General features: G+C 33.4%; 1 protein-coding gene across 1 annotated transcript; it reads right to left on the reverse strand.

Moving 5' to 3' along the window:
• Positions 1–14,558: 14,558 nt before the first annotated feature.
• LOC132736493 (uncharacterized) lies at positions 14,559–21,677 on the reverse strand. The gene is made up of 6 exons (XM_060723635.1): positions 21,242–21,677; positions 20,759–20,846; positions 19,980–20,098; positions 18,991–19,075; positions 17,795–17,958; positions 14,559–14,744 (listed from the first exon to the last, which is right to left on the reverse strand). The coding sequence occupies exons 1-6, from the start codon at positions 21,445–21,447 to the stop codon at positions 14,705–14,707; spliced, it is 702 nt and encodes a 233-aa protein (XP_060579618.1). The 5' UTR covers positions 21,448–21,677; the 3' UTR covers positions 14,559–14,704.
• Between the last annotated feature and the right edge of the window lie 1,165 nt (positions 21,678–22,842).

Below are 22,842 nucleotides of genomic sequence, written 5' to 3' on the forward strand. Positions count from 1 at the left end.
CCTGGGTATTTTCGTCTGGAAATTTTTAATAATTTTAGAGTCATTGCCTTTGATTTAGAAAACTTTTGAAATTTTCAATTTGTGTCGCATGTAACTCAAAAAGTATTTGACCTACAGTCATGAAACTTTACAGGAATGTTGATCAGCATGTGCAGTTGTGCACCTGGGTATTTTTGTCTTGATATTTTCAGTATTTCTAGAGTTATTGCCCTTGATTTAGTAAAATTTTGCAATTTTCAACATGTGTCGCATGTTACTCAACAAGTATTTGACCTTGAGTCATTAAACTTTACAGGAACGTTGATCAGCATGTGCAGTTGTACAACTTGGTATATTTCTATGGGATTTATTTACTATTTTTAGAATTATTGCCCTTGACTAAGTAAAATTTTGCAATTTTCAACTTGTGTCGCATGTAACTCAAAAAGGATTTGACATAGAGTCATGAAACTTTACAGGAATATTGATCTGCATGTGTAGTGGTGCACCAGGGTATTTTTGATTGGATTTGTTCAGTATTTTTAGAGTCATTGCCCTTGACTCAGCTGCACCTAAAAGTGGCCAATTATATAAATAAGAGCAAACTAAAAATTGAAATACCTTTAAACGTCTCCTTCTACAGAAGTAATGGATGGATGATCACCAACCTTTGTCTGTAGCATTCTTAGGAAGTCTTATCAAGTTTTTTCATATTAATTTGATTGGCCCCTTTAAGATGCCGTTTAAACTAAATATGGAAAAACCTTTGAACATCATCTCCTTCTGAAATATTTGATGGATCATCACCAAAACTTTGTCTGTAGCGTTCTTATGAATTCTTTGATCAAGTTTGCTCATATTTATTTGATTGGCCCTGTTTAAGTTAAAGCTTAAATGACCAAGGTCATGGCATTTCTTCAAATTTTAGTTTAAAGATATTCTATGCTTAAATTCAATATTAGGGAATATTGACAATGGATACACAGTCTCTTTATCAATATCGAATAAACGTGTTTTGACTTCACACAAAGTAGAAATGTTATGTTTTAAACTTTTCACGCTATGTTTTAAACTTTTCACGCTATAGGTGGTCACAGTATAAATATAATGATAGTTTCATTAAAAAGTTTTATTATTTTAAAGAAAAGACCAACTTTACTATAATAGGATATACAGCTTTCTATGACTCACAGATGGATATATTTTCATAATGAAAGAGAAAGAACTCATGTTGGAATGTGTACATCTGTTATGCATTTTTAAAGATATTCAATGGTTTGGAGAAAGTCCTAATGGCATTACCTGTTTATAATGTGTAATTATCTTTCAGCTCTAGAATTCGGACATTACATTGCATCATTGTATAAGGTCAGTTGTAGGTCGTTAAAAACCAGGCCTACAGAAACATTAATTTTTAATGAATTTTGGTAAAATGCTGAACCTTAGTTGCATGTGCATAATTTAATTTTGGTATCAGTTGAGCTGTTTTTGATATTTTTGAGACCATTACATATACATGTACTTTCTTGTTTTAGATGAACATAAAACTTGAAATGTAAATACTGATGCGAATTAAATTAAGATATCAACTGACTACTTTTGAAATTATTATTTGACATTGTTTGACCTAGTTTGTCGTATTTTTATGTATCTGCAGAAAATTTGGACAAGGTGTTTAATTTCTGATCCTGAATTGAATTTTGATATGAACTGGCCTACTTTTGATATATTTGATATCCAATTTTGTTTAATAGAAGTTGTTACAAACACGTTATATTTATGTATTTAAACGAAACTGCAACTTGTTGTTCAAGCATATGCAATTCATTGTGTACATTGTCTTGTGATAACAGTCACCACTGCTTCCGGTCACTGTACCTTTCTTTGAAGCTTATATATTTTACCATTTTTGTAATAACCCTTATAAAAGAAGACAAATACACATTTTGAGGGTAGCTTTTATATTCGAACATGTTTTTTCGTTTGTCCCAGATAAATCTCTTAAAATAATCAAGATCTTTATATGGTATATGCCATTTAAAAATACAGAAGTATATAACACAAATATGTATGAATCTTTAGATGAATTTGAAACGTAAGTCATAGATTTTTTCTTGTTATGCAACGGAATAAGTTTTATTAAATTCTCCATCATAAATAAGCACATGCACGTGTTTTCTTTGGATAAACTTTTTTCCAGACATTTAAACGCGGACATTTCTAATATTAATAGTTTTACACATCATTGTGAAATGTTCTATAATGGAAAGTATGATATACCTTAGGATAATTAAGTTGATATCAATAAGTATCAGACATAACAACAAATCACGAAGTTATTATATATGGATGTTGTTGGTGATATGTATGATCCGGTATTACACATATTTATATACATGTAGTGTATAATAAAATGTTCTACAACAATACACAATTATTCTTCACATAAATGTTCATACTAAGACACTGAAAACTCAAGCAACATTTTTTTCCAAAACAAGCGTTATGAGATTTTTCAAAATGATACATTTCGACTATTTTTATAAATATTTGAAATACTTAACATATGCCCATCGTAGACTGCCTAAGCAGTTTAATATTTTGCTGCACCAAATATTCATTTAAAACACTGATGTCTAAAAAAGTGATTATGAATAACTAAGAGCCAAATCCAATAACACTGATCTTACAACAGAGATGAGATATATTTATAATCAGTTTCTTTCATAAATACACACTCTTTCAAAGATGTGATTTTATACGAAATGGACAGAATGACTAATTTACGGGCGGAAAGGTGGTGGAAGTTCACGGCGTATTACCGTATGGAATTATTCATAGAGATATGTAATTAGTGAGATTTCATTTAATAAAGAAATGATGTACTAAAATCTGACATAAATCGAAACTTTATGCAAATTTGACATTTGGATTCGTCAAAGGAATGCGCAGGTCAAGTTAGAATTTGGACTTGGTTCTATTATTTTTGGCAGTTATTTTCCTTTAACTTCGATAATAATATAAAATTGTCTTTATACAGAGATGGGTCTGCGTTTAAATGATTTCTTTTTTGTAAGTGTTTTGTTACAAGATCAATGGTACCATATCTTCAATCTTTGATCCATGCGGATAAGGTATAAAGAAATACCTAGTTTATTAATGCATTTAGGTTAAAACCATGAAATATCTTCAATCTTTGATCAATACGGGTAAGGTTTAAAGAAATACCTAATTAATTAATACATTTAGGTTAAAACCATGAAATTAATATCAGATACAACAGATAACCACACTTTAAATGCTGTTAGTTCGTAACTTCCGGGTCAACGATTTGTGAGATTTAAAAAAAACTGTATTCACGGATATTTGGTCAATATAATTAAGAAATAATATCTGTCCCAATGGTGTGTATAAGGTATTTCGGATTTTTGATGTGTAGGAATTGACAACGAAGTCCGAATGCATGAGCTGTCGAAACGACGTCATAACGCTGATAATAAATGTGGACAGATTTGTCTTATTAAAAACAACTGATATGGATAAACCTTTGTTTATGAGATGTTATTTGAGCATTATTTGTAAACATAAAATAAGAACGGAAAAAATCAATAAAAATGCGTTATTGTTTGTAAACTAATCTATCGGGGGGGATGGTCCCTAACCAGTGTTCTTTGGCAGGGAATTTTTAATTAAAATGACGTCATGGGAAAGATAATATAGACTGAGAATCACTCCGAATATTCAAAAACCTTGAACGATTTGAACGTTTTGAAATTTGATGGAATCAGACATGTACAATGGATAAGATATAAACAGACGCAGTGGTTGTGTGTATTGTTTACGTTTTGTTGCAACTATTCAGATATTTAATTTATCTACAATAGTAATTGTGTCACTTTGGCAAATTTAAGGACCTTAATTATTGTTTCCCTTACTTCTCTGTATTTGATATTTCTTTAATATTGTTTCCCTTACTTGTTCTGTATTCGAGATAGGCATGCCTCTTCATATTACACTAAATGCGGATGTCATTACATAAACTGTAAATATCCGTTGTGTCCATTTTAATAATTCATTAACTGTTACACTGCATTTCAATATAATGCTAGAATTTAATGTCTTAAGAGTTGTACAATATGATATGTACAGGTATATAAATTATTGACACATTTTGAGTCTATATTATACTAAAATGTTTGCTTAAGTGGTATAAAATTTAATTCAAGCTTTGTTTGCCCACTAGGACAAATCCTGAACATTTTTTATATATCATAACGGCCAACGTCTTCTTCTAGTTAACGTCATGTCATATTTTAAAAGACAACTCCGATTTTTGCCAGTTTTTTCTATTCTGATAATTAAATGGTACTTCTTAACACAAAATAAAATTTTGTATTAGAAGTTGACCCCATGAAGATAGCAGAAAAACTGCCGTCTTGCTTTTATTTCAAAATCCCTCTCAATAACATTATAAAGTTGAAATCGAAATGACACTTCAAAATGTTCATATTTTTACATTATTGCTCTGAAAACAAACACTTTTCCACCAACGGGAAATACCTCTTACATTATACCATGGATTTTTTCATCGTTTTTTTCTAGTATCGTGATTGTACAGGGTAATATCGCGACCTGTGCTCCAGAACGCACGGAATCCGGGATTTTATCAAACATATAAGGATACGAATAACTGATTTTGTTTTTGTATTTGTAATTCATGGCAATAAAAATTATAATTGATTAGTTATTTTATATATTTCATGACCAATTTATCAATTTTACCTTTACCTTGAAATGTGATAGGAGACTACTCAATGACGAAAATTGAAAAACGATCCAGACCATACCGGATACCGGGATTTTTCCGGATCACTGTTGCGAAACGTGACCGCGTTACCTGAATTATCTTCTCCTATTTATATTGGCTACTGTGTTAGTAACGTAGAAGATTATGGAAAAGAAAACCCGATTTATTTACGCTTTTGTCAACATTCTTTCTTGAATAAAAGTGTCAGTAACGATGGATTTACACAGTAAACTTAACTAGATCAGTACGAGGGTTGTTCAAAAAGTAATAGGGATGCAGCTCTTCTGTTCACATTTCTTAATTTGCAAACATAACTTTACAAGAAACAAATATCGGAACATGTTCTTTATATACAGGGAAAAAATCAATACAAAATGTTAACAAATAACAAGTCTGTGAAATTTTCAAATGACAAGGGGTACGAAACCCGGCGCACGCTGACATTACAATAGATGACGTTCATGACGTCGTTTACTAAATACAAAATAAAACAAGTGTCATCCATCCTGAAAGAATTCTTCCTAGTGCTCGAGGTGTCTGAATCATGTGACCGTGATCAGGTCTCATGTGCGGATATTATGCGAGAAAGAATTTAAGCGAGCACATTTTCGTTCAACACTCCTAGAGAAATGCCCAATAGCCGGCCATTCTCCACTTTTCACGAATATTTTGAGTAAACTGGGAACTCAACAAGCATGGTCTTGTAATGCTAATGCAAAAGTGAATATTATTAATTTTCATATGTATGTCATCGTACGTGTACGCGTTTTTAGAACAAAATGATTATTGAAAGTAAAGTAACAATATTTATCAATTGAAAGTCACGTTTTAAAACAAAATTGGGGAAAATAATGCTAATCATAAACGTTAATCATTATTATATTTATTAATTAAAACCAAGTTTATCCAATGAGATACAATAAAATAGTGTTTGATAGAAACGTCTAATATACAATGCTTTGGTGAAAACTGAATAAGTAGACCAGAAGCGGACATAAAAAATGCGGACAGTCCGCATACCGTTTACCGTCTATCCATTTACAGCGCTTTTGCAATTGAAGTCACTAACGGTGCGTCAATTTCCGCTTTCATCCTCACACTTTCCTGTTTAATATTTTGTATTTCCCGTTTTAAAATTGATTGTACCACCAGAAAACGAGTGTCCTGATGGCTGGGTGAATGTCCTTTCTTAAGTGTATCATTTTGTATGAATCTGAAAGAATATTGCCAATTTATTGGCACAATTTAACGATCGCACGAATTTCTGTTTGTTACCAAGTGCCGTATTTCTACATTAAACGCCATGACCACAGCTGTTCAAAACTAAATAATTGTGCAATTTTATGCCCGAATGACATCAAATTTAGACATAATGTCACTTAAATATAAATAGATGTGTTGGTTGAATATATGGACAAATGGAGTATAAATTATGAATTAATTAGGATTACAATTTAGCTTCAATATTTATTTTTATGTGCTGCGCCGGGTGCGTGTTACCATGGTTATTCAATAAAACAGGAAACGCGCGTTAATCAAAATAAATTAATGAACTGATGTCAAATTGTAGAAAACGTTTAACGATTCCTATACATATGAAAATATTTTAAATTGGATGCAATATGAATATGCAGGAATCTCAGTCCTATTATTTTTAACAACCCTCGTATTTACCATTTACTTGAAATTTTAATTCATTTTTTTCATTTTACCATCTGGAGGTCAATGGCTTTAAAGATCGTAATGTAAGGTAAAATGGATTGTGAACTGTTAGCTAAGTACGAAGTTTCTTATTTCCTATCAAGTACATCAACAGAGGCTTTATATTTAAAACTTGGCATTTGTGCTGACTCATTGCTCTGGAGTGACCTTTGCCTTAAGAATAGTTGACATTGTTTGTTTGTTTGTTTGTTTGTTTCATTTTTCGCCTTTTTCCAACAGTATTTCAGTCATATAGGCGGGTAGTTTCCTAACCATCGTTCCTGGATAGTTACGCCAGTACTAGACAACCTTCCGAATAGTTGACAAGTTAACAATATTTTACAGGTTTAGTAAAAATAAGAAAGTTTCAATTCGTATGTAGATTAATCAATTTCTTGTCCAGAGAATCAGTATCAGCGCAACAAAAGCAGCAACTAATCTTCAACATAATCGTTTATATAATTATCAGTGGAGTTACCGTTGACCAGAAGTTTCCTATAAGAATCCATACTGTTGCTCGTTTTTGTTATAGCACAAGCCATTTGACTCAACCTTAGCCCTTATCTTTAGTACGGCATTCCATGTTTTCAATATTCTATGACATTTGGTGGAATAATATATACGCCCGAACATACCTGTAAATTGGCACTGAATCTATGATTAGATTTTAGCGCAAGTTTAGAAATTTTGAGATAACGAGTCATCATATATGTTTATCTTCTTGTACTATAATATATATCATCGACGGAATGTGCGATACTTCCGAGTTGCTTAACTGTGCGTACAAAAACGGCTTTATGAATAATTATGTCAACTGTATTCTAAACTGCAGAAAGAGTCGCGTTGCTCGTTCCGTGAAATCTTTTTTTATATTTTCGAAGATCAAATATGAATTGTGAAATGAACAAAGATGTTGTTAAATTACTTTTTCGTCTTTTGTATCCGGAAGGTAAAGTTTGCTATCGATTTCAATGAATTGTTGATTCTTTCTTCTAATTACCGTCCTATGAATGGTTTACAGTTTGGTTTCTTTGTATGTATATATTCATGTCAGATCCTGAACAATACCTTACGCTTTAAAATTTAAACTGTATTATAGGTGGCTTATAAAATTACAAATATCGTATATACATATCAACAGAGACATTAGTATGTATCTTTATGTTTAAATACATAAAATGCCAAGGTATGATTTTTTATGATTTAATAACTGTTCAAAAATAACTCCATATAAGCTTAAACATATATATTTAAACCACAATGTAGTTTAAGTTTGGTCTTCATGAATTATTATTGAGTTATAAAATGAAAATGAATAATATATTGGGAAAAAGAGGCAGTTTCAAAACATGTTGTTGCGGGTTATAGTTCAGGCTGCAGTGTGCTTCATATTCTATTCTATTCATTTATTTACTCAATCATTCATTTATTTGTTCGTTCGTATGATCGTTCTTTCGTTCATTCATTTCCTTATTGATTAAGCGATTGATTGATTGATTTGTGTTCAATTATTTATTTTTCGACAGTAAGCAAATCACTTTTCATTTATAGGGTCTAAGTCATATTGCCTCTAGTATTTTCACATTATTCAGGTAGACCAGAATATATACAGCATATTGAACATATAGGATTTTTGATATATTTTTTAATTATTATGTAGCTAATACATGTAAGATAACTTACAACGTTATACTAACTTAATGTTTTACGAGTTTTTTTTCCTACAATGCACATAAGTGTGAATTTAATGTGTATTGTCACGTGATTTAATGACTAAAATAGTTGATTTTGATGCATCGATAATAGTTATACATAATTCATTCATTCATTCATTCATTCATTCATCAATCCATCAGTCCATACATTCATCCATTTATTCATTCATTCATTCATTTCCTAATTGATTGAACGATCGATTAATTTGTGTTCAAACTTTTTATCATATTACCTCTAGTATTTTCACATTATTCAGGCCGACCAGAATATGTTCATCAGCGTCTTTGTTACTCTTGGAAACAATGTTCTTTTTAATGTTTTGTACGACTAAAAGTTTAATTTTATCAGTCTTTTATCCCTCACATAGAATGCTTGGTTTGTATTTAAAAAAAACTTTAATATTGTCACCATTGGCATTATATTCCCTTGAACATAGTTTTGGGTAACACTCGCACATGCGTTGAACGGGACATTGTTACGAAGTTTGCCGATTTAACTGGCATTTCCTTAGAAATACATAAAGGATATTCAAGTTGTCTCTATAAATGCAAGATTTATCTTTAGTGAATTGAATGAAAATAACATATATAGAGTGTTTTACTTTAAATATTACTTTTTTTCGTCAAGCGTTGCTGATTTTAGAATGTCATGATATCATGAAATTCTTTCTCGTATAATTAAATATCTAGCCAGGTGGAATGGCTTTCAGGCACACCAACATATTTCTAATGAACAATGTATGCAAAATGAAGCATAATGTATGTTCATGTGGAATTAGACGGAATAAAATGATGACGTGAATTAATTTACCTTGTAATTTTTTTTAAAAAGTATGAAATTGTTTACGCTATTAAAGAAGATGTAAACCCCTATGTTTATTGCTAAATAGGTCACTAGCAGAGTGTATATTTCCTTTCATATGGAAATCCACCATTGTAATGCCTCTTTTTAAGAAAGGTGATACAAATTTAACTTTAAATTATCGTCCGATTTCTTTATTAAGTTGTATAGGAAAATTAATGGAGAGAATTGTTTATAAACATATATACAATCATTTAATAGCCAATAATTTGATTTATTCAAAACAGTCAGGGTTCCTTCAAGGTCATTCAACGATTTTTCAATTATTAGATATATATCACCAAATAGTTAAATCTTTAGATGATAGAACATTTACTTGTGTAGTTTTTTGTGACATATCTTAAGCGTTTGACAGAGTATGGCACAAGGGTTTACTTCTGAAACTTCAGAAAAATGGTATCAAAGCTAACTTGTTGAAATGGATTGAAAGTTATCTAATTAATAGAAGTCAAAAGGTCTTTGTAGGGTCTTCTTTATCACAACCACTGACTGTAAACGCAGGGGTCCCCCAAGGCTCGGTGCTTGGGCCATTATTCTTCCTTGTTTACGTTAATGATATTGTAGAAAATTTGCTATGTATAACTCGTTTATTTGCAGACGACACCTCTTTGTCTGGTACAACATCATCAATATTCGATCTAGAAGGAATTATTAATCATGATTTAGCTTTCAAAATTGATAAACTTATGGTCTAAAAAATGGCTTGTAGATTTTAATCCTAACAAAACAGAAGCGATTATTTTTACTTTACAATCCAACGTTATCAATCCAAAATTACAATTTGATAGCATACCGGTAAAATTTGTTGAAAGTCATAAACATTTAGGATTAACTTTTAGTTCTAATGGAAAATGGCACGATCATATTAAAATATAACATTATCGGCTTCTAAATTACTAGGTCCAATGAGAAAACTGAAATATTCCCTTAACAGGGAAAACCTAAACCAAATTTACATTTCATTTCTTATACCTCTTTTAGAATATGCTTCTGTAGTCTGGGATGGGTGTACAAATTATGAAAAAGATATATATTTAATTTTACAATTAAAGGCAAAGCTCCTCATTGCAGTTATAAAACAAAAAAGTCAGATTTTTGTTTTTTAATTTCGTTATTGATATTTTCATTACTTAGTAAAAATTCTATCATAATTTTAATCTGAATTGTTTTAATAAATGTAAATCATTTTTCAGATAGGAATTAATTGTCTGTAATTCAAGACTTTGAATACACAATAAAGTAATTTCGAATGTAAAATAATTGCAAGTCTGCTGTCTAACGACTGATTGACTTGACATACTTTAGCTGAACTTCACTGAATCCAATTGCACGAATTATAACTAATTCCTGCATTAGTCGTCGTTATATCTTTGGGCTACTAAGTAAGAACAAAAATATGGCAGGTTGCAGCGAAAGAATTTGTGTTAATTTTGCTTTGAAAGAGGAACTCCTAAGGATTCCGGGCATAAGTTCAAGGATAGCTGAGTCTATTATTACAATCCGTAATAGTGAAGGGAATATAACACTTTGAGTGCTGCAAGACATGTTAGAGCGCACTTTAGATGAAGAAGAAGTAGCTCTGCTGGACTTCTCACCAAGTGAGGGGTGGCCATTAGATTGGGGGAAGTGTTTGAGAGGTGGGCGCGTCCCAAGCTAAACGCAGCTGCTAGGTATGATGATTCTTCAAGTGATGAATTATCTGGACTGAGTAGACAATCTTCTCCGCAACCTAGAGTTAAACATAGCGCGAAAAAGTTCGAGACTGCAGCATTTATTCGGAGTCTGCCGAAGAGGTTGCAGTATGATGGAAAGGGAAACTGGCTGGCTGAAGCATGCGATTGGACGTCAGACGAATGCCTTGATGGTTTATGCTGGTGCCTGACTGGAAAAGCCACTGACTATCGTGCAATCATCGTGGAGAGAGAAGGCGATATTTCTTATCGGAAGCTCTTGCAGAAACTGGAGATGAGATTTGGTTCCAGGGAACTTACTGAAACAGCCCAAGTGTGTTTCCAGCAGTCTTCACAGCTGCAGGGAGAGTCTCTTGATGATTGGGCGGATAGGGTCATGACCCTGGCTACAAATGCGTTCAAAGACCTGCCTGAATACTACTCCAATAGGCAGACAGTGAGCAAGTTTTGTGAGGGTCTGGTAGACAAAGATGCCGCGGTAGCCGTAGCCATGGATAGACCTTTAACCATGGAGGAGGCAATGAATAAAGTCCATTGGTATCAGCACCTGCATCAGTCAGTTTATGGCCGTTCTAAGAAGAGGGCTAGTAAAGAAGTTGTTGACGATGGCGCTAATGTGTTTGCCCTAGAAGAAGCTCCTGAGGTTGCGCAAGCCAACGCTGCTCCATCTCAGTTGAGTTCTTTGGAAGTGGCAATTGAGAAGCTTCAAAGATGTTTTGACAAAATGGTCCTGTTACTGGATGAGGAGAAGACTTCTCAAGGAAGAAGCAGATGGCCTAGAAGAACTTGTTTCGGTTGTGGGAAAGAGGGTCATTTCAAGTCTGACTGCCCCTCACTGCAATAAAAAAAATCAAATAAAAAGGGGAGGAGGAAGTATGTGTTCTTCCGGTTAGCGCCAGAGTCGCAAACCAGCGTCATTTCATGCTAAGCATGGAGTGAGACCAGGTTTGTGAAGGAAACAGTTATGGACTAAGTTCCATGCTGGATGTATTCTCGATGTAGACAGCATGTAAAGAAACATTAGCAAGTGTATTGCAGAACAGTTCAATTCGAGGATCATTTGGTATTTCCAGGGAAAGAAGCAACACAGACAGTTTAAGCCAGGTCGAGGAGGGTTGTTCCATAGCAACATAATCCGATGTGTTTGTCAGAAGCATGTGAAAGCTGCATTGTCACGAATACCGGTATCGGGGAATTGTACAAGTATGTTTCTGGGGTCGAACTGAGGAAACTGCCTTGTGGGGGATGTGATCATTGCGCAAGGGTTGACTTGGACCTCGTCATGAGGGACGTAGATATGGCAATTCTCTTGGTATCGCAAGGTGTGCGAAGATGAAGTTTGACCGTGAAAAGTCATAAGGTATCGTCGCAATAATGTCGATAACCAGGTTTCACGAGGTGTACGAAAGATGAAGTTTGACGAAAGTCATAAGGTATCGTCGCAAAAATGCTGATAATCTGGAAGAGGTTTGCGGATCCATTATATTGTCAGTAATTCCAAGGTCACAAGGGTCGCAAAGGTTCACAGGGAAGCAAATGTCCAAATGTTGGGATTGTAGGCACAGAATTAGGTCAAGGGTGCTAAAGTTTTAGTGTGTTTGAAGATGCTGTAAGATTGTGAGCAGATATTGAGAATACAGATCGATGTTCTTGTGGTGGAAGGGGAAATAGGGCACAGTTTTGAGTAATGGAACAACTTCCACAAGAAGCTGTAGAGTAACTTCCGCCAGCAGTGCTAGTTCTAAGAGCTAGTGCTGGGTTTTTAGCATTTCCAAAGTCATTAAGTAGTTCTAGTAGGTCCTGGGGCTAAGTCCCACTGGCTGAATAAGGAACAGTACCTATGAATAGACTAAGTTCTATGAGGGACATGGGCGATACTAAAGGTAGGATTCCCAATAAGTAGAAAGGTTCTTCAGATGAGGCAGGATATACCATCAGGTGGTCACGGGGGTGTTGGAGTGACCAGGGCCAGGTTTAAGAAGACATTCTTCTGGTATGGCAGGGGTCCGGATAGTGCAAGTCATGTGACGACATGTGGAATTGCATTTGCAGCATGAAGACTGATGGTCATGGGCAGGTTGGCACAACAGGTCCTGTTCTGAAGATACAAGAAGGGAAAAACTGAGGTAACAGCCAAAACGGCTGTGGTGCCTTTGGTACTGTTGGGAGATTTTATTGAGAAATAACAGAAGCCTGGGATATTAACAAGTACAAATGTGCAATGCTAAGTTTGTTGCTTTCTTGTTCTGTGTTAATGTGGCTGCTGTGGTGTAAAAAGGAGCTCCATAAATCTGTAGTCAACACTCAGGTTTGGTGTGGAGGTGTAAGCTGCAATCAGTTAAGGAACTGGACGTTGGCCGCTGTTAAAACAGTGCCCAGGAAGGTAAGATATCTAAGATATCAGTTATCCAGTTAAACTATCTGTCAATAACTTGTCAGATAGGCATTTGGCAGATTACTGTTGCACAGGCTAATGCCTGCCCACTTATAATCTGTGTTTACAGGCCAACGCCTGTAAAGGCGGTTTTGTGGGTACTGGTTTGAAACCCAGGAGTGGACTCTAATCTCGGGTTTCCGCACTTCCAGTGAGAGGACTTCATCTTTAAAGTCGGGGGGAGTGTGGTGAGGTATGGTAGTGTAACCGTTATCCGGAACATACCGTTCCGGGAAGGTACTGTAAAATCATTATTATTCGTTTGGCACGAATTTTCGTGGTTTTCGTGGGTAGGTCAATCAACGAATTTAAGATCCAACGAAATCTTATCCCAACAAATACTGTTTGCCATGTCTCTATTCTATATAATACAAACATGCATTGAGGCTTTTCCGCCAATTTTTGTGTAATGAATGCCCAGAGGCAAGGACAAGCGCGTGTGATACAGAAAGATATGTACATGCTGTTAGTAAAAATACGCAGCGATAAAGTGTAAGATTACTTTGCAATAGGTTATTTATTTTATTTTTTACAAGAAATTGAAAATCCACGAATTTAAGAACCCACGAAAATGCCCGTTTTGAAAAAAACACGAACTTTCATGCCCACGTATATAAGTGAATTCGCAGTACGAGATTTAGTCTGGGCAAGACGAATACGATTCCTAGCCGCCATCTTGTAAGAAGGTTATTAGAACGGCAAGATAAATCCGAAGAATCTGAGAGATATAAATAGTCATCCGTACAGGGAAAGTGTTTCAAGTTAAGCAGAACACTTTAGTTGAAACGGAAGTGCAAAACATCATTTCAATAGAAAACATTATAAACATCCATACTAGCAATTGTATCATAGTTTGGGGACCTTTCTGTAGAAAATGTGACAGAGTTAAATCGTATACATATACATGCACAGTGCGTTCATTTGAGTGCAGGTATTAGTTACCCCAGTCCAGAGTATGTCCTTTGATTGGTTCATTTTGTCCGGCGTTTACATATTGTGACGACAGAGAAAAGTATAGCGATGGAAATATCATATTCAGATACTCGTTCATTGGTAACTGTTTTGTGGGGTTTACTATTGAGGTATCAGGGAACGTGTTTTTATGTTTGACTATGATGCAAAAGAGAAAGAACATCAAAACACTAGGCAATCTGATTCAAATCAGATAGCCTTGTGTTTCGATGCTTTTTCTATTACTTGTCACACTTATTTCCTACAATACTTTTATATATTAACACAAGTTAACACAAGTTAACATTAGGAAAAGCATCCTTGGAAATATCTGAGTTAATGAAACGGTTTAGTTAAACCAACAAACCAGCTAGAGCATGGCCGTACACTTCACTTGATCACATGACGGAATTACACATACTGTTACTGTCAGTTTATTTCATAAAATAAAATAAGACCATCTTTACATATAATCTCATTCAATTATAAAAGTTATTGCTGAAACATTATCTCACGTTCAAGTCTCGAAATATTGCTGAGTGTCTTCTGTTTCTTTGAAGGGGTTTATGCAGCTATTAGATAAACAACAAGCAAAGCAAAAAATCTGAAAAATAGAAAAAAAAATTAATTTAAATTGTATTCAATTATTTTGGATGATAGAAAAGAAGCCGATACAGAAATTAATTTCTTCCAGATTGAACAACGTTTTTAACGTGCAATATGTAAAGGACCATTATATGGGATCTTTGTTTAACCAATTACTTCATAAGCATTTTGTGAAAAATGGCTGTTTTCATTGAATAGTCTCCCGTTACAAATTCAAATTGCTATAAAACTATAACAAGAGCCACCGCCGGGCGGGGGCAACGCTCGACTTTTTACTTTTTCTAAACGCAAACATAGGAAGGTTTGAACATATCTTAACGTTTCCTTTTTATGAATTTAGTTGGTCTGTCTTGTTATATTAGTTTTGTTTATATATTTTGTATATATATATGAATAGAAACATTACGCAATTTCTAAAAATAGCAACATTACGCAATTTCTAAAAAATAGCAACATGACGCAATTTCTAAAAATAGAAACAATGACGCAATTTCTAAAAAAAGCAACAATGACGCAATTTCTAAAAATAGAACCAATGACGCAATTTCTAAAAATAGAAAATGGGACGCAATTTCTATAAAAAGCAACGATGACGCAATTTCCAAAAAAAGCAACGATGACGCAATTTCTATAAATAGCAACAATGACGCAATTTCTAAAAATAGAACCAATGACGCAATTTCTAAAAATAGAAAATGTGACGCAATTTCAAAAAATAGAAACAATGACGCAATTTCTATAAAAAGCAACAATGACGCAATTTCTAAAAATAGAAACGATGACGCAATTTCTAAAAATAGCAACAATGACGCAATTTCTAAAAATAGAAACGATGACGCAATTTCTAAAAAAGAGCAATAATGACGCAATTTTTAAAAATAGCATCAATGACGCAATTTCTATAAATAGAAACGATGACGCAATTTCTAAAAATAGAAAATGTGACGCAATTTCAAAAAATAGAAACAATGACGCAATTTCTATAAAAAGCAACAATGACGCAATTTCTATAAATAGAAACGATGACGCAAATCCTAAAAATAGAAACGATTACGCAATTTCTAAAAAAAGCAACAATGACGCAATTTCTAAAAATAGAAACGATGACGCAATTTCTATAAATGGAAACAATGACGCAATTTCTAAAAATAGAAACGATAACGCAATTTCTAAAAATAGAAACAATTACGCAATTTCTAATAATAGAAACGATGACGCAATTTCAAAAAATAGAAACGATAACGCAATTTCTTAAAATAGCAACAATGACGCAATTTTTAAGAATAGCAACAATGACGCAATTTCTATAAAAAGAAACAATAACGCAATTTCTATAAATAGCAACAATGACGCAATTTCTATAAAAAGAAACGATGTCGCAATTTCTAAAGATAGCAACAATGACGCAATTTCTAAAAATAGAAACGATGACGCAATTTCTAAAAATCGAAACGATGACACAATTTCTATAAAAAAAGAAACAATGTCGCAATTTCTATAAATAGAAACAATGACGCAATTTTAAAAATAGCAACAATGACGCAATTTCTATAAATAGAAACAATGACGCAATTTCTATAAATAGTAACAATGACGCAATTTCTATAATAAGCAACAATGACGCAATTTCTAAAATTAGAAACAATGACGCAATTTCTAAAAATAGAAACAATGACGCAATTTCAAAAAATAGAAACAATGACGCAATTTCTATAAATAGAAACAATGACGCAATTCTATAAAAAGAAACATTACGCAATTCTTGTTGTTGTTGTAAATATATATATATACACACACACACCAATAAATATATAATTATCTTCTTTTATCCACAAATCTGAGAAAATTCAGTAATTTAACCTTCACGGTAAAGGTCATTAAAGAGCCCAAGCAATTTGGGTTTGATAAACAACAAGGTCTGGTCCTTAAGAATGTTCTCTTATAATATGAAGTTGATCCCTTCAATAATAGCAAAGTTACAGTCAGTTACCGCCAAAACAATGAAAATTTCAATAATTTGACCTTCAAAGACAATGTCATTAATGAGTAAAGGTCAAGGTCTTTCGGTATATTTTTAACAGTTATCTTTGAAGATTATTATGTTCAAGTTTCAAGACAATCCATTCAAAAATAACAAAGTTACAGCCAATAATAGCCAAAAAAATGAAAATTTCAATAATTTGACCTTCAAAGTCAAGGTCATTTATGAGTGACGGTCAAGGTCTGTCTGGTTATTTTTAAGGGATATCCTTGAAGATTATTATGTTCAAGTTTGAAGACAATCCATTCAAAAATAGCAAAGTTGCAGCCAATAACAGCATGAACAAGCAAAAATTGGACTTTTAACCTTGAAGGTCATTTATGGATGAAGGTCAAGGTTAGTGTGATCTACTGAAAGGTCTTGTCCCAAGGGTTGTTGTGGCCAAGTATGAAGACAATACACCAAGAAAAAAAAGTTATGATCCAGGTACAAGTTTGCGGACGGCAACGGCAACGCCGACCCGACTATAACAATACCTCTACTTTAAAAAAAAAAAGTCGAGCTAAAAACTGCTTCATTATTTATCAAACTTGGCACAAATGTTGACTGGACCATTGCCTTTGTAACATGCTCAGGCTTAAATTTCCTGTTACCATGGCAACGAGGGGGCATCTCAAAATTGCCAAAAAATAACTATTTTGCGTTAATTTCTTCCATCAAAATTGATTTCAAAGTGCTGCAACTTTTCAATGGATTGAGATAGAGTCAAAAAGGACCAACTTGCGATCATAAGTTTTGCAACGTAAGAAAAACGCCGCTAATACAAAGCCGTTCTTTATGAGGTAATGAAGAATCTATTTCTTCTTTTTCTAGAGGCGACTTTTCTTTCACGAACTACTTTTACTTTGATTTTTTTTCTTTTTTCTTTTTTCGCAAGAACGTTTTGTTTTGTTTGGTTTTTTTACTGAAGAAAACTGTTTGAACTCTCGCCTCCTATGAGAAACATTCACACTACATTTTATAATGATCATAAGAATATATATATATGAAATTAAGATATGTCTTACATAATAACAATTACTGAACAAGGGCTTATACCGCCACTGCCTCCGTTATCTGTACTCGGGTTACCTGGACTCAGGTAACCTGGACTCGTATTAGGACCAGGGCCGGGTCCGGACCTTGGTCCTGAATCTTGGGGGCAAGCATATTTTGAAACTACTGTAAAACCCTGAAAGAAATAAATTATATAATAATCAGAAACGTAGGTAATTGTCATGTGCAATTGTACAGAATAACAGGAGATGGTAAACTTGGTATTTCTCCATAGCGGTATTGTATCAGTTCTATTAATAAAGACAATTTGTTTCTATTGACCATTTGAACGACAGACCACTGTTTTCTTGGTATAATTCGGAGGAACAAATACAATATCGACAGACAATTTCAAATTAAATGGTCAAGATGTTTATAAAAGTGAATGAAGAATCAACGAAATGCAAGAATTTCTTAAGATTTATTTTTACTTGATTAAACTAACAAATCAACCCATCTATACTTAGATGGGCATAATGTCACTTTAAAACAGTTTTCCTTTATTTTACATTTTTATGTAACAACATATTTGTCATTAATTTAAATTGAAATTTAAATGTGAAATTTTAACCCTTAATTTGCTGGAAGTGAAAGTAAGTGTAACTAGAACTGCAACTGTCAGGGCGTGAATACCCCCGCATACCGCTTTGTCAGAATAGTGGTCATTTCGAGCTCAAGGACAACCTCCCAGCCAAATCTGTGGGTAGTAAATCAGTGCATGGCTAAAATATGTTCTCTACATGTTTTAGTGCCAAAGATCAAAGTGACCTTGACCTTTAACCTAGGGACCTCAAAATCAATAGGGGTCATCTACTAATCATGACCATCTCAATACCAAATATGTAGTCTATGCTGGAAAGGATTATTAAGTTATTGGGAGGACAAGGAAAATCCAACGGACGGCAAGACTTTGTTGTTATGGGGTTTAATTATTGTCGGTTAATGATCATTTGAATCGTTATTGAAATAATTAAAAAAAAACGCTTATTTGAGTTTGGCGTTACATAGCTTTCATCCTTTCGACCTTCCTCAGCGGCATTTATTATGCATACAAATATATTCAGACAAATCAAAGGCAGTTAGATTGCGAATAGACCGTTCTAACAAATACCGTTACACAAATTCAGGTTAATTATAAAGTCAGCAAAAGTAGAAATCCTATACATACATATACCGTGGTACTTGTTTCTCCCTGAGCAGTGGCTATGGGAGGGTCAGTGTTGGGGTCACATTGAAAGGTCACCGTAGAACTCCTACAAGAGAGAATTTCATTAATCCATAGCAAATTGCTTCACAGATCAGCTCTAAATACTCACGTTTTGTTGACATTAAACTTTACCTAATTCTTGGAAGCGATAGAGCCGCAATTCGGTTCACAAATATTTATAGGTGTGTGACGAATTTCGGTTCACAAATATTTATAGGTGAGTGACGAATTCGGTTCACAAATATTTATAGGTGAGTGACGAATTCGGTTCACAAATATTTATAGGTGAGTGACGAATTTCGGTTCACAAATATTTATAGGTGAGTGACGAATTCGGTTCACAATATTTATAGGTGAGTGACGAATTCGGTTCACAAAATATTTATAGGTGAGTGACGAATTCGGTTCACAAATATTTATAGGTGAGTGACGAATTCGGTTCACAAATATTTATAGGTGAGTGACGAATTCGGTTCACAAATATTTATAGGTGAGTGACGAATTTCGGTTCACAAATATTTATAGGTGAGTGACGAATTCGGTTCACAAATATTTATAGGTGAGTGACGATTTTTACAATGCAGAATGCAAACATTTCTTCTTCTTAAGTAAGGGTTGTTTAATGAAAAACATGTAAACATGTAGAAGAAATATATATATAATGCTACTATATATAAAATTGTACATAGATTGATAAATGAAGTGTGAAGAAGGCCGCTTATCAAATGCACCAAATAAACGAAAGTCTCAGCTGAGAGAAACCTCAAGTGTTGAAAAAAAATCTTGGTATTTTTTTCTCAGGTAAGTAAAAATCTCATTCAATTTTGAGACAATCTTAGGTTGAGATTTGTCTCAGTTTGAGATCATAAGTGAAAGCTGGGCCCGAGCTCCATCGATCTGATTTTCTTTTTAAGTTATTCTTTTGCAAGAATTTATGGAAAAATACATGCCTGGCACCGTCGTCGGCAACATAGGTTCCAATGATGTTCGATCCGTCAAATGAAAGTGTAACTTTAGACGAATCTCCTATGTTGTAGTATATGTTATTGTTTAAATCGTACTGGCATGCCTGAAAATGACACAACATTAAATTATGGGTTTAAGCTGATGTAAAGCTCCGTATAATCGCCCGTATAATCATCACACCAATCACTATTAAAGATCCTGTATGTTGTAATTGAGGTTGTATACCACACTTAAGTGAAATCATATATATATAAGTATATTTAATATATATATAAAATTATGCTTATAAAACAATTTTCAAACATCGAAGACTATGTAAAATATGTACTGCAAATATTTGTTCATATTATATGTAATCATTACAATATATGCATTCATTTCTTATTGAAAAAATTGACTTAGACTTTATAGAAAATACAATTCTTATTACCTCCCTTTATTTACATGAAATGTTAAAGTCGGTAATATCTTTATAAATAATGCTTTTTGGAACTTACAACAATTGAAAAATGTTAATTTGAGCATCATGTTTATGATACAAAACCATAAAAGAATTGTTAAAAATTGTGCATGTTACATGATCTTTAATCAACGATCGGTGATAATGCATTTAAAAATACGGTAATAGCATAGCGTTTGTTCTAAGCTCAAGTGAAGTGTTTTCTAAAAAATATCTTGAAATATTACACTGAATATAATGAAAAATTTATAAAATTCACTCAATTTCAATGAAACTTGATGAATCAAAAAAATGTAAACAAACCGCTGCGTTAACACATGTGCCTTCTGTAAATGGATAGCACGGGTTGAAAGAATATGCATAGTTATCTGGAGCAAAATGGTCCTGCATTCTAAAAATAGCAAACAGAAAATAATTCCATGATCCGTATATACCGTATGTTATTCATGGCAATGGATATACCGTATTAATACGGTAGATAAGAGATATTCTATAGTTCATTTACGAAAATATATGCCGTACTAAGTTCATAACAATCGGTATAACATTTTTGTGTTCATGAATTGCCTAGATAAATTTTGAGAAATTTAAGCCCTTTTCGGTTCTCTGTATCGCTTTTCAATAAGGCGGTGATTTTACAAGGTTTAATTCGCCTTGTCTTATTAGCATTTACTTGATCTGTATATAGAAATTACAAAGGCGAAATATGCCTAATTTTCATAAGTTGATCTTAAAACATCTTAGGTTAGTAGAGTTTACATGGTAAATATAAATAAAATCACATACAAAGGCGTGCCGTCCTGTCTACCTATAGCAGATAAATCCACTGTTCCACTGTCATCATCAAACGTACATTTACAGTTTCCATCCTGATTACAAGTTTTTCCGTCACTAAGTCCAATAAATAAAACACTAAATATAACGAGGTCTGTAACTTTTGAGCTATGCCTATACTTGGCCGTTGTACGGATTAGGTCAAATGCCTTCGCCATCACTTTAACTTAAGCCTCGCCTCTGTTTTTATATGGAAAAGTATGTATCAAAATTGGCGTTCAAATTTAACACACACATAACTGTAAAGCAACAGCTTTAAATAATTGAGTGTATAATGATTATAATAAATAATAAAATGAATAAAATCTCGAACAAATAACTTTATATTTACAACAAATTGAAATGAACAAGTAATTTCAGTACAATAACAGTTAGTCACGAGATTATTTCTCAATTTTCACAGTGTTATCTGTGTAATTTAAGCTGGGATGACGATATAACAATTATCAATCATATGTTGCACTATATCAGAAATGTACAATGATAACAAATAGAGATAATGTCTGTTGTGGTACATAGCTATTTATAAATGTACCCGATACAATGTGAGAATATATATGACATAAACATACAGATATCAAACTTTATCACGGACATCCTTTTCATTGTGACGCAAATTTCATTCATATCTATCTTCATGACTGTATTAATTCTCAAAATAATATTTATATTAGAATAGTTGTATGTACAGAAAGAAAAATGCACTGATTTCTTTATTCATTCAGGTTAACTATTACACCACTGTTTAATGGGCTCTACGCTCTACGCTTTACGCTCCCTTCGCAGCTTACTGAATGCACTCGCGCTACTTCAGAAAGTGAGCGATAGTGGAACATTCGACCGATGCGCAGGAGAGTAAATGAGCTCATCCTGTTGTATGTAGGAATTGTAGAAGGTAGTCATTCTTTGGGAATGCATTACTTAAAAAAAACGAAAATAAAGAATTGGGTCGGTAGAACAGATTTTAAAGGCCAGTATTGCCCTACAGGGGACACAAAAAGATAACTAATATTAAAGGCGTTTATATGTACACATGTCATGTACAGGAATAAAATACTACACTCAACAAGAATATTTGCCTACTTGCTCTCTTCAAATAATCTTCCGCAAAATATGTTTGAATTTATTGTACCTCGGTTATAATGCAAGTTGTTACAACCAACTTGATTTACAGTCGGACTTGCGTTTCGACTTGCTAAAAGTGGTGTCATACAAGAAAACATGAAGGTGACCGAAATAAAGTTTGAATCTACGATCAAGGGTTACAAGGGACACATTGAGTAAATTTAGCTTTATAACTAGTAATATGTAGTAAGAAATAATACCATCAAAATGAGAAATAAGAAAACGGTTTAACACTTTAATAAATGATAAACATCAACTGCAACAAGTAATATAAGAAATAGAGAAATAGAAAAATAAATAGCAAATAAAAAACACCAATACACTATATCAAGGCAAAAATGCCCTGTAGATTCATCTTGTTAATGTACACGAACATCGAATTAACACGGTGTGACAATGACGATTCTATAGTTGCTACAAACCATCCA

The sequence above is a fragment of the Ruditapes philippinarum genome, unplaced genomic scaffold, assembly GCF_026571515.1.
Source record: "Ruditapes philippinarum isolate M1 unplaced genomic scaffold, ASM2657151v2 ctg4869_1_1_1_1, whole genome shotgun sequence".
In the NCBI taxonomy this organism is placed as follows: domain Eukaryota; kingdom Metazoa; phylum Mollusca; class Bivalvia; order Venerida; family Veneridae; genus Ruditapes; species Ruditapes philippinarum.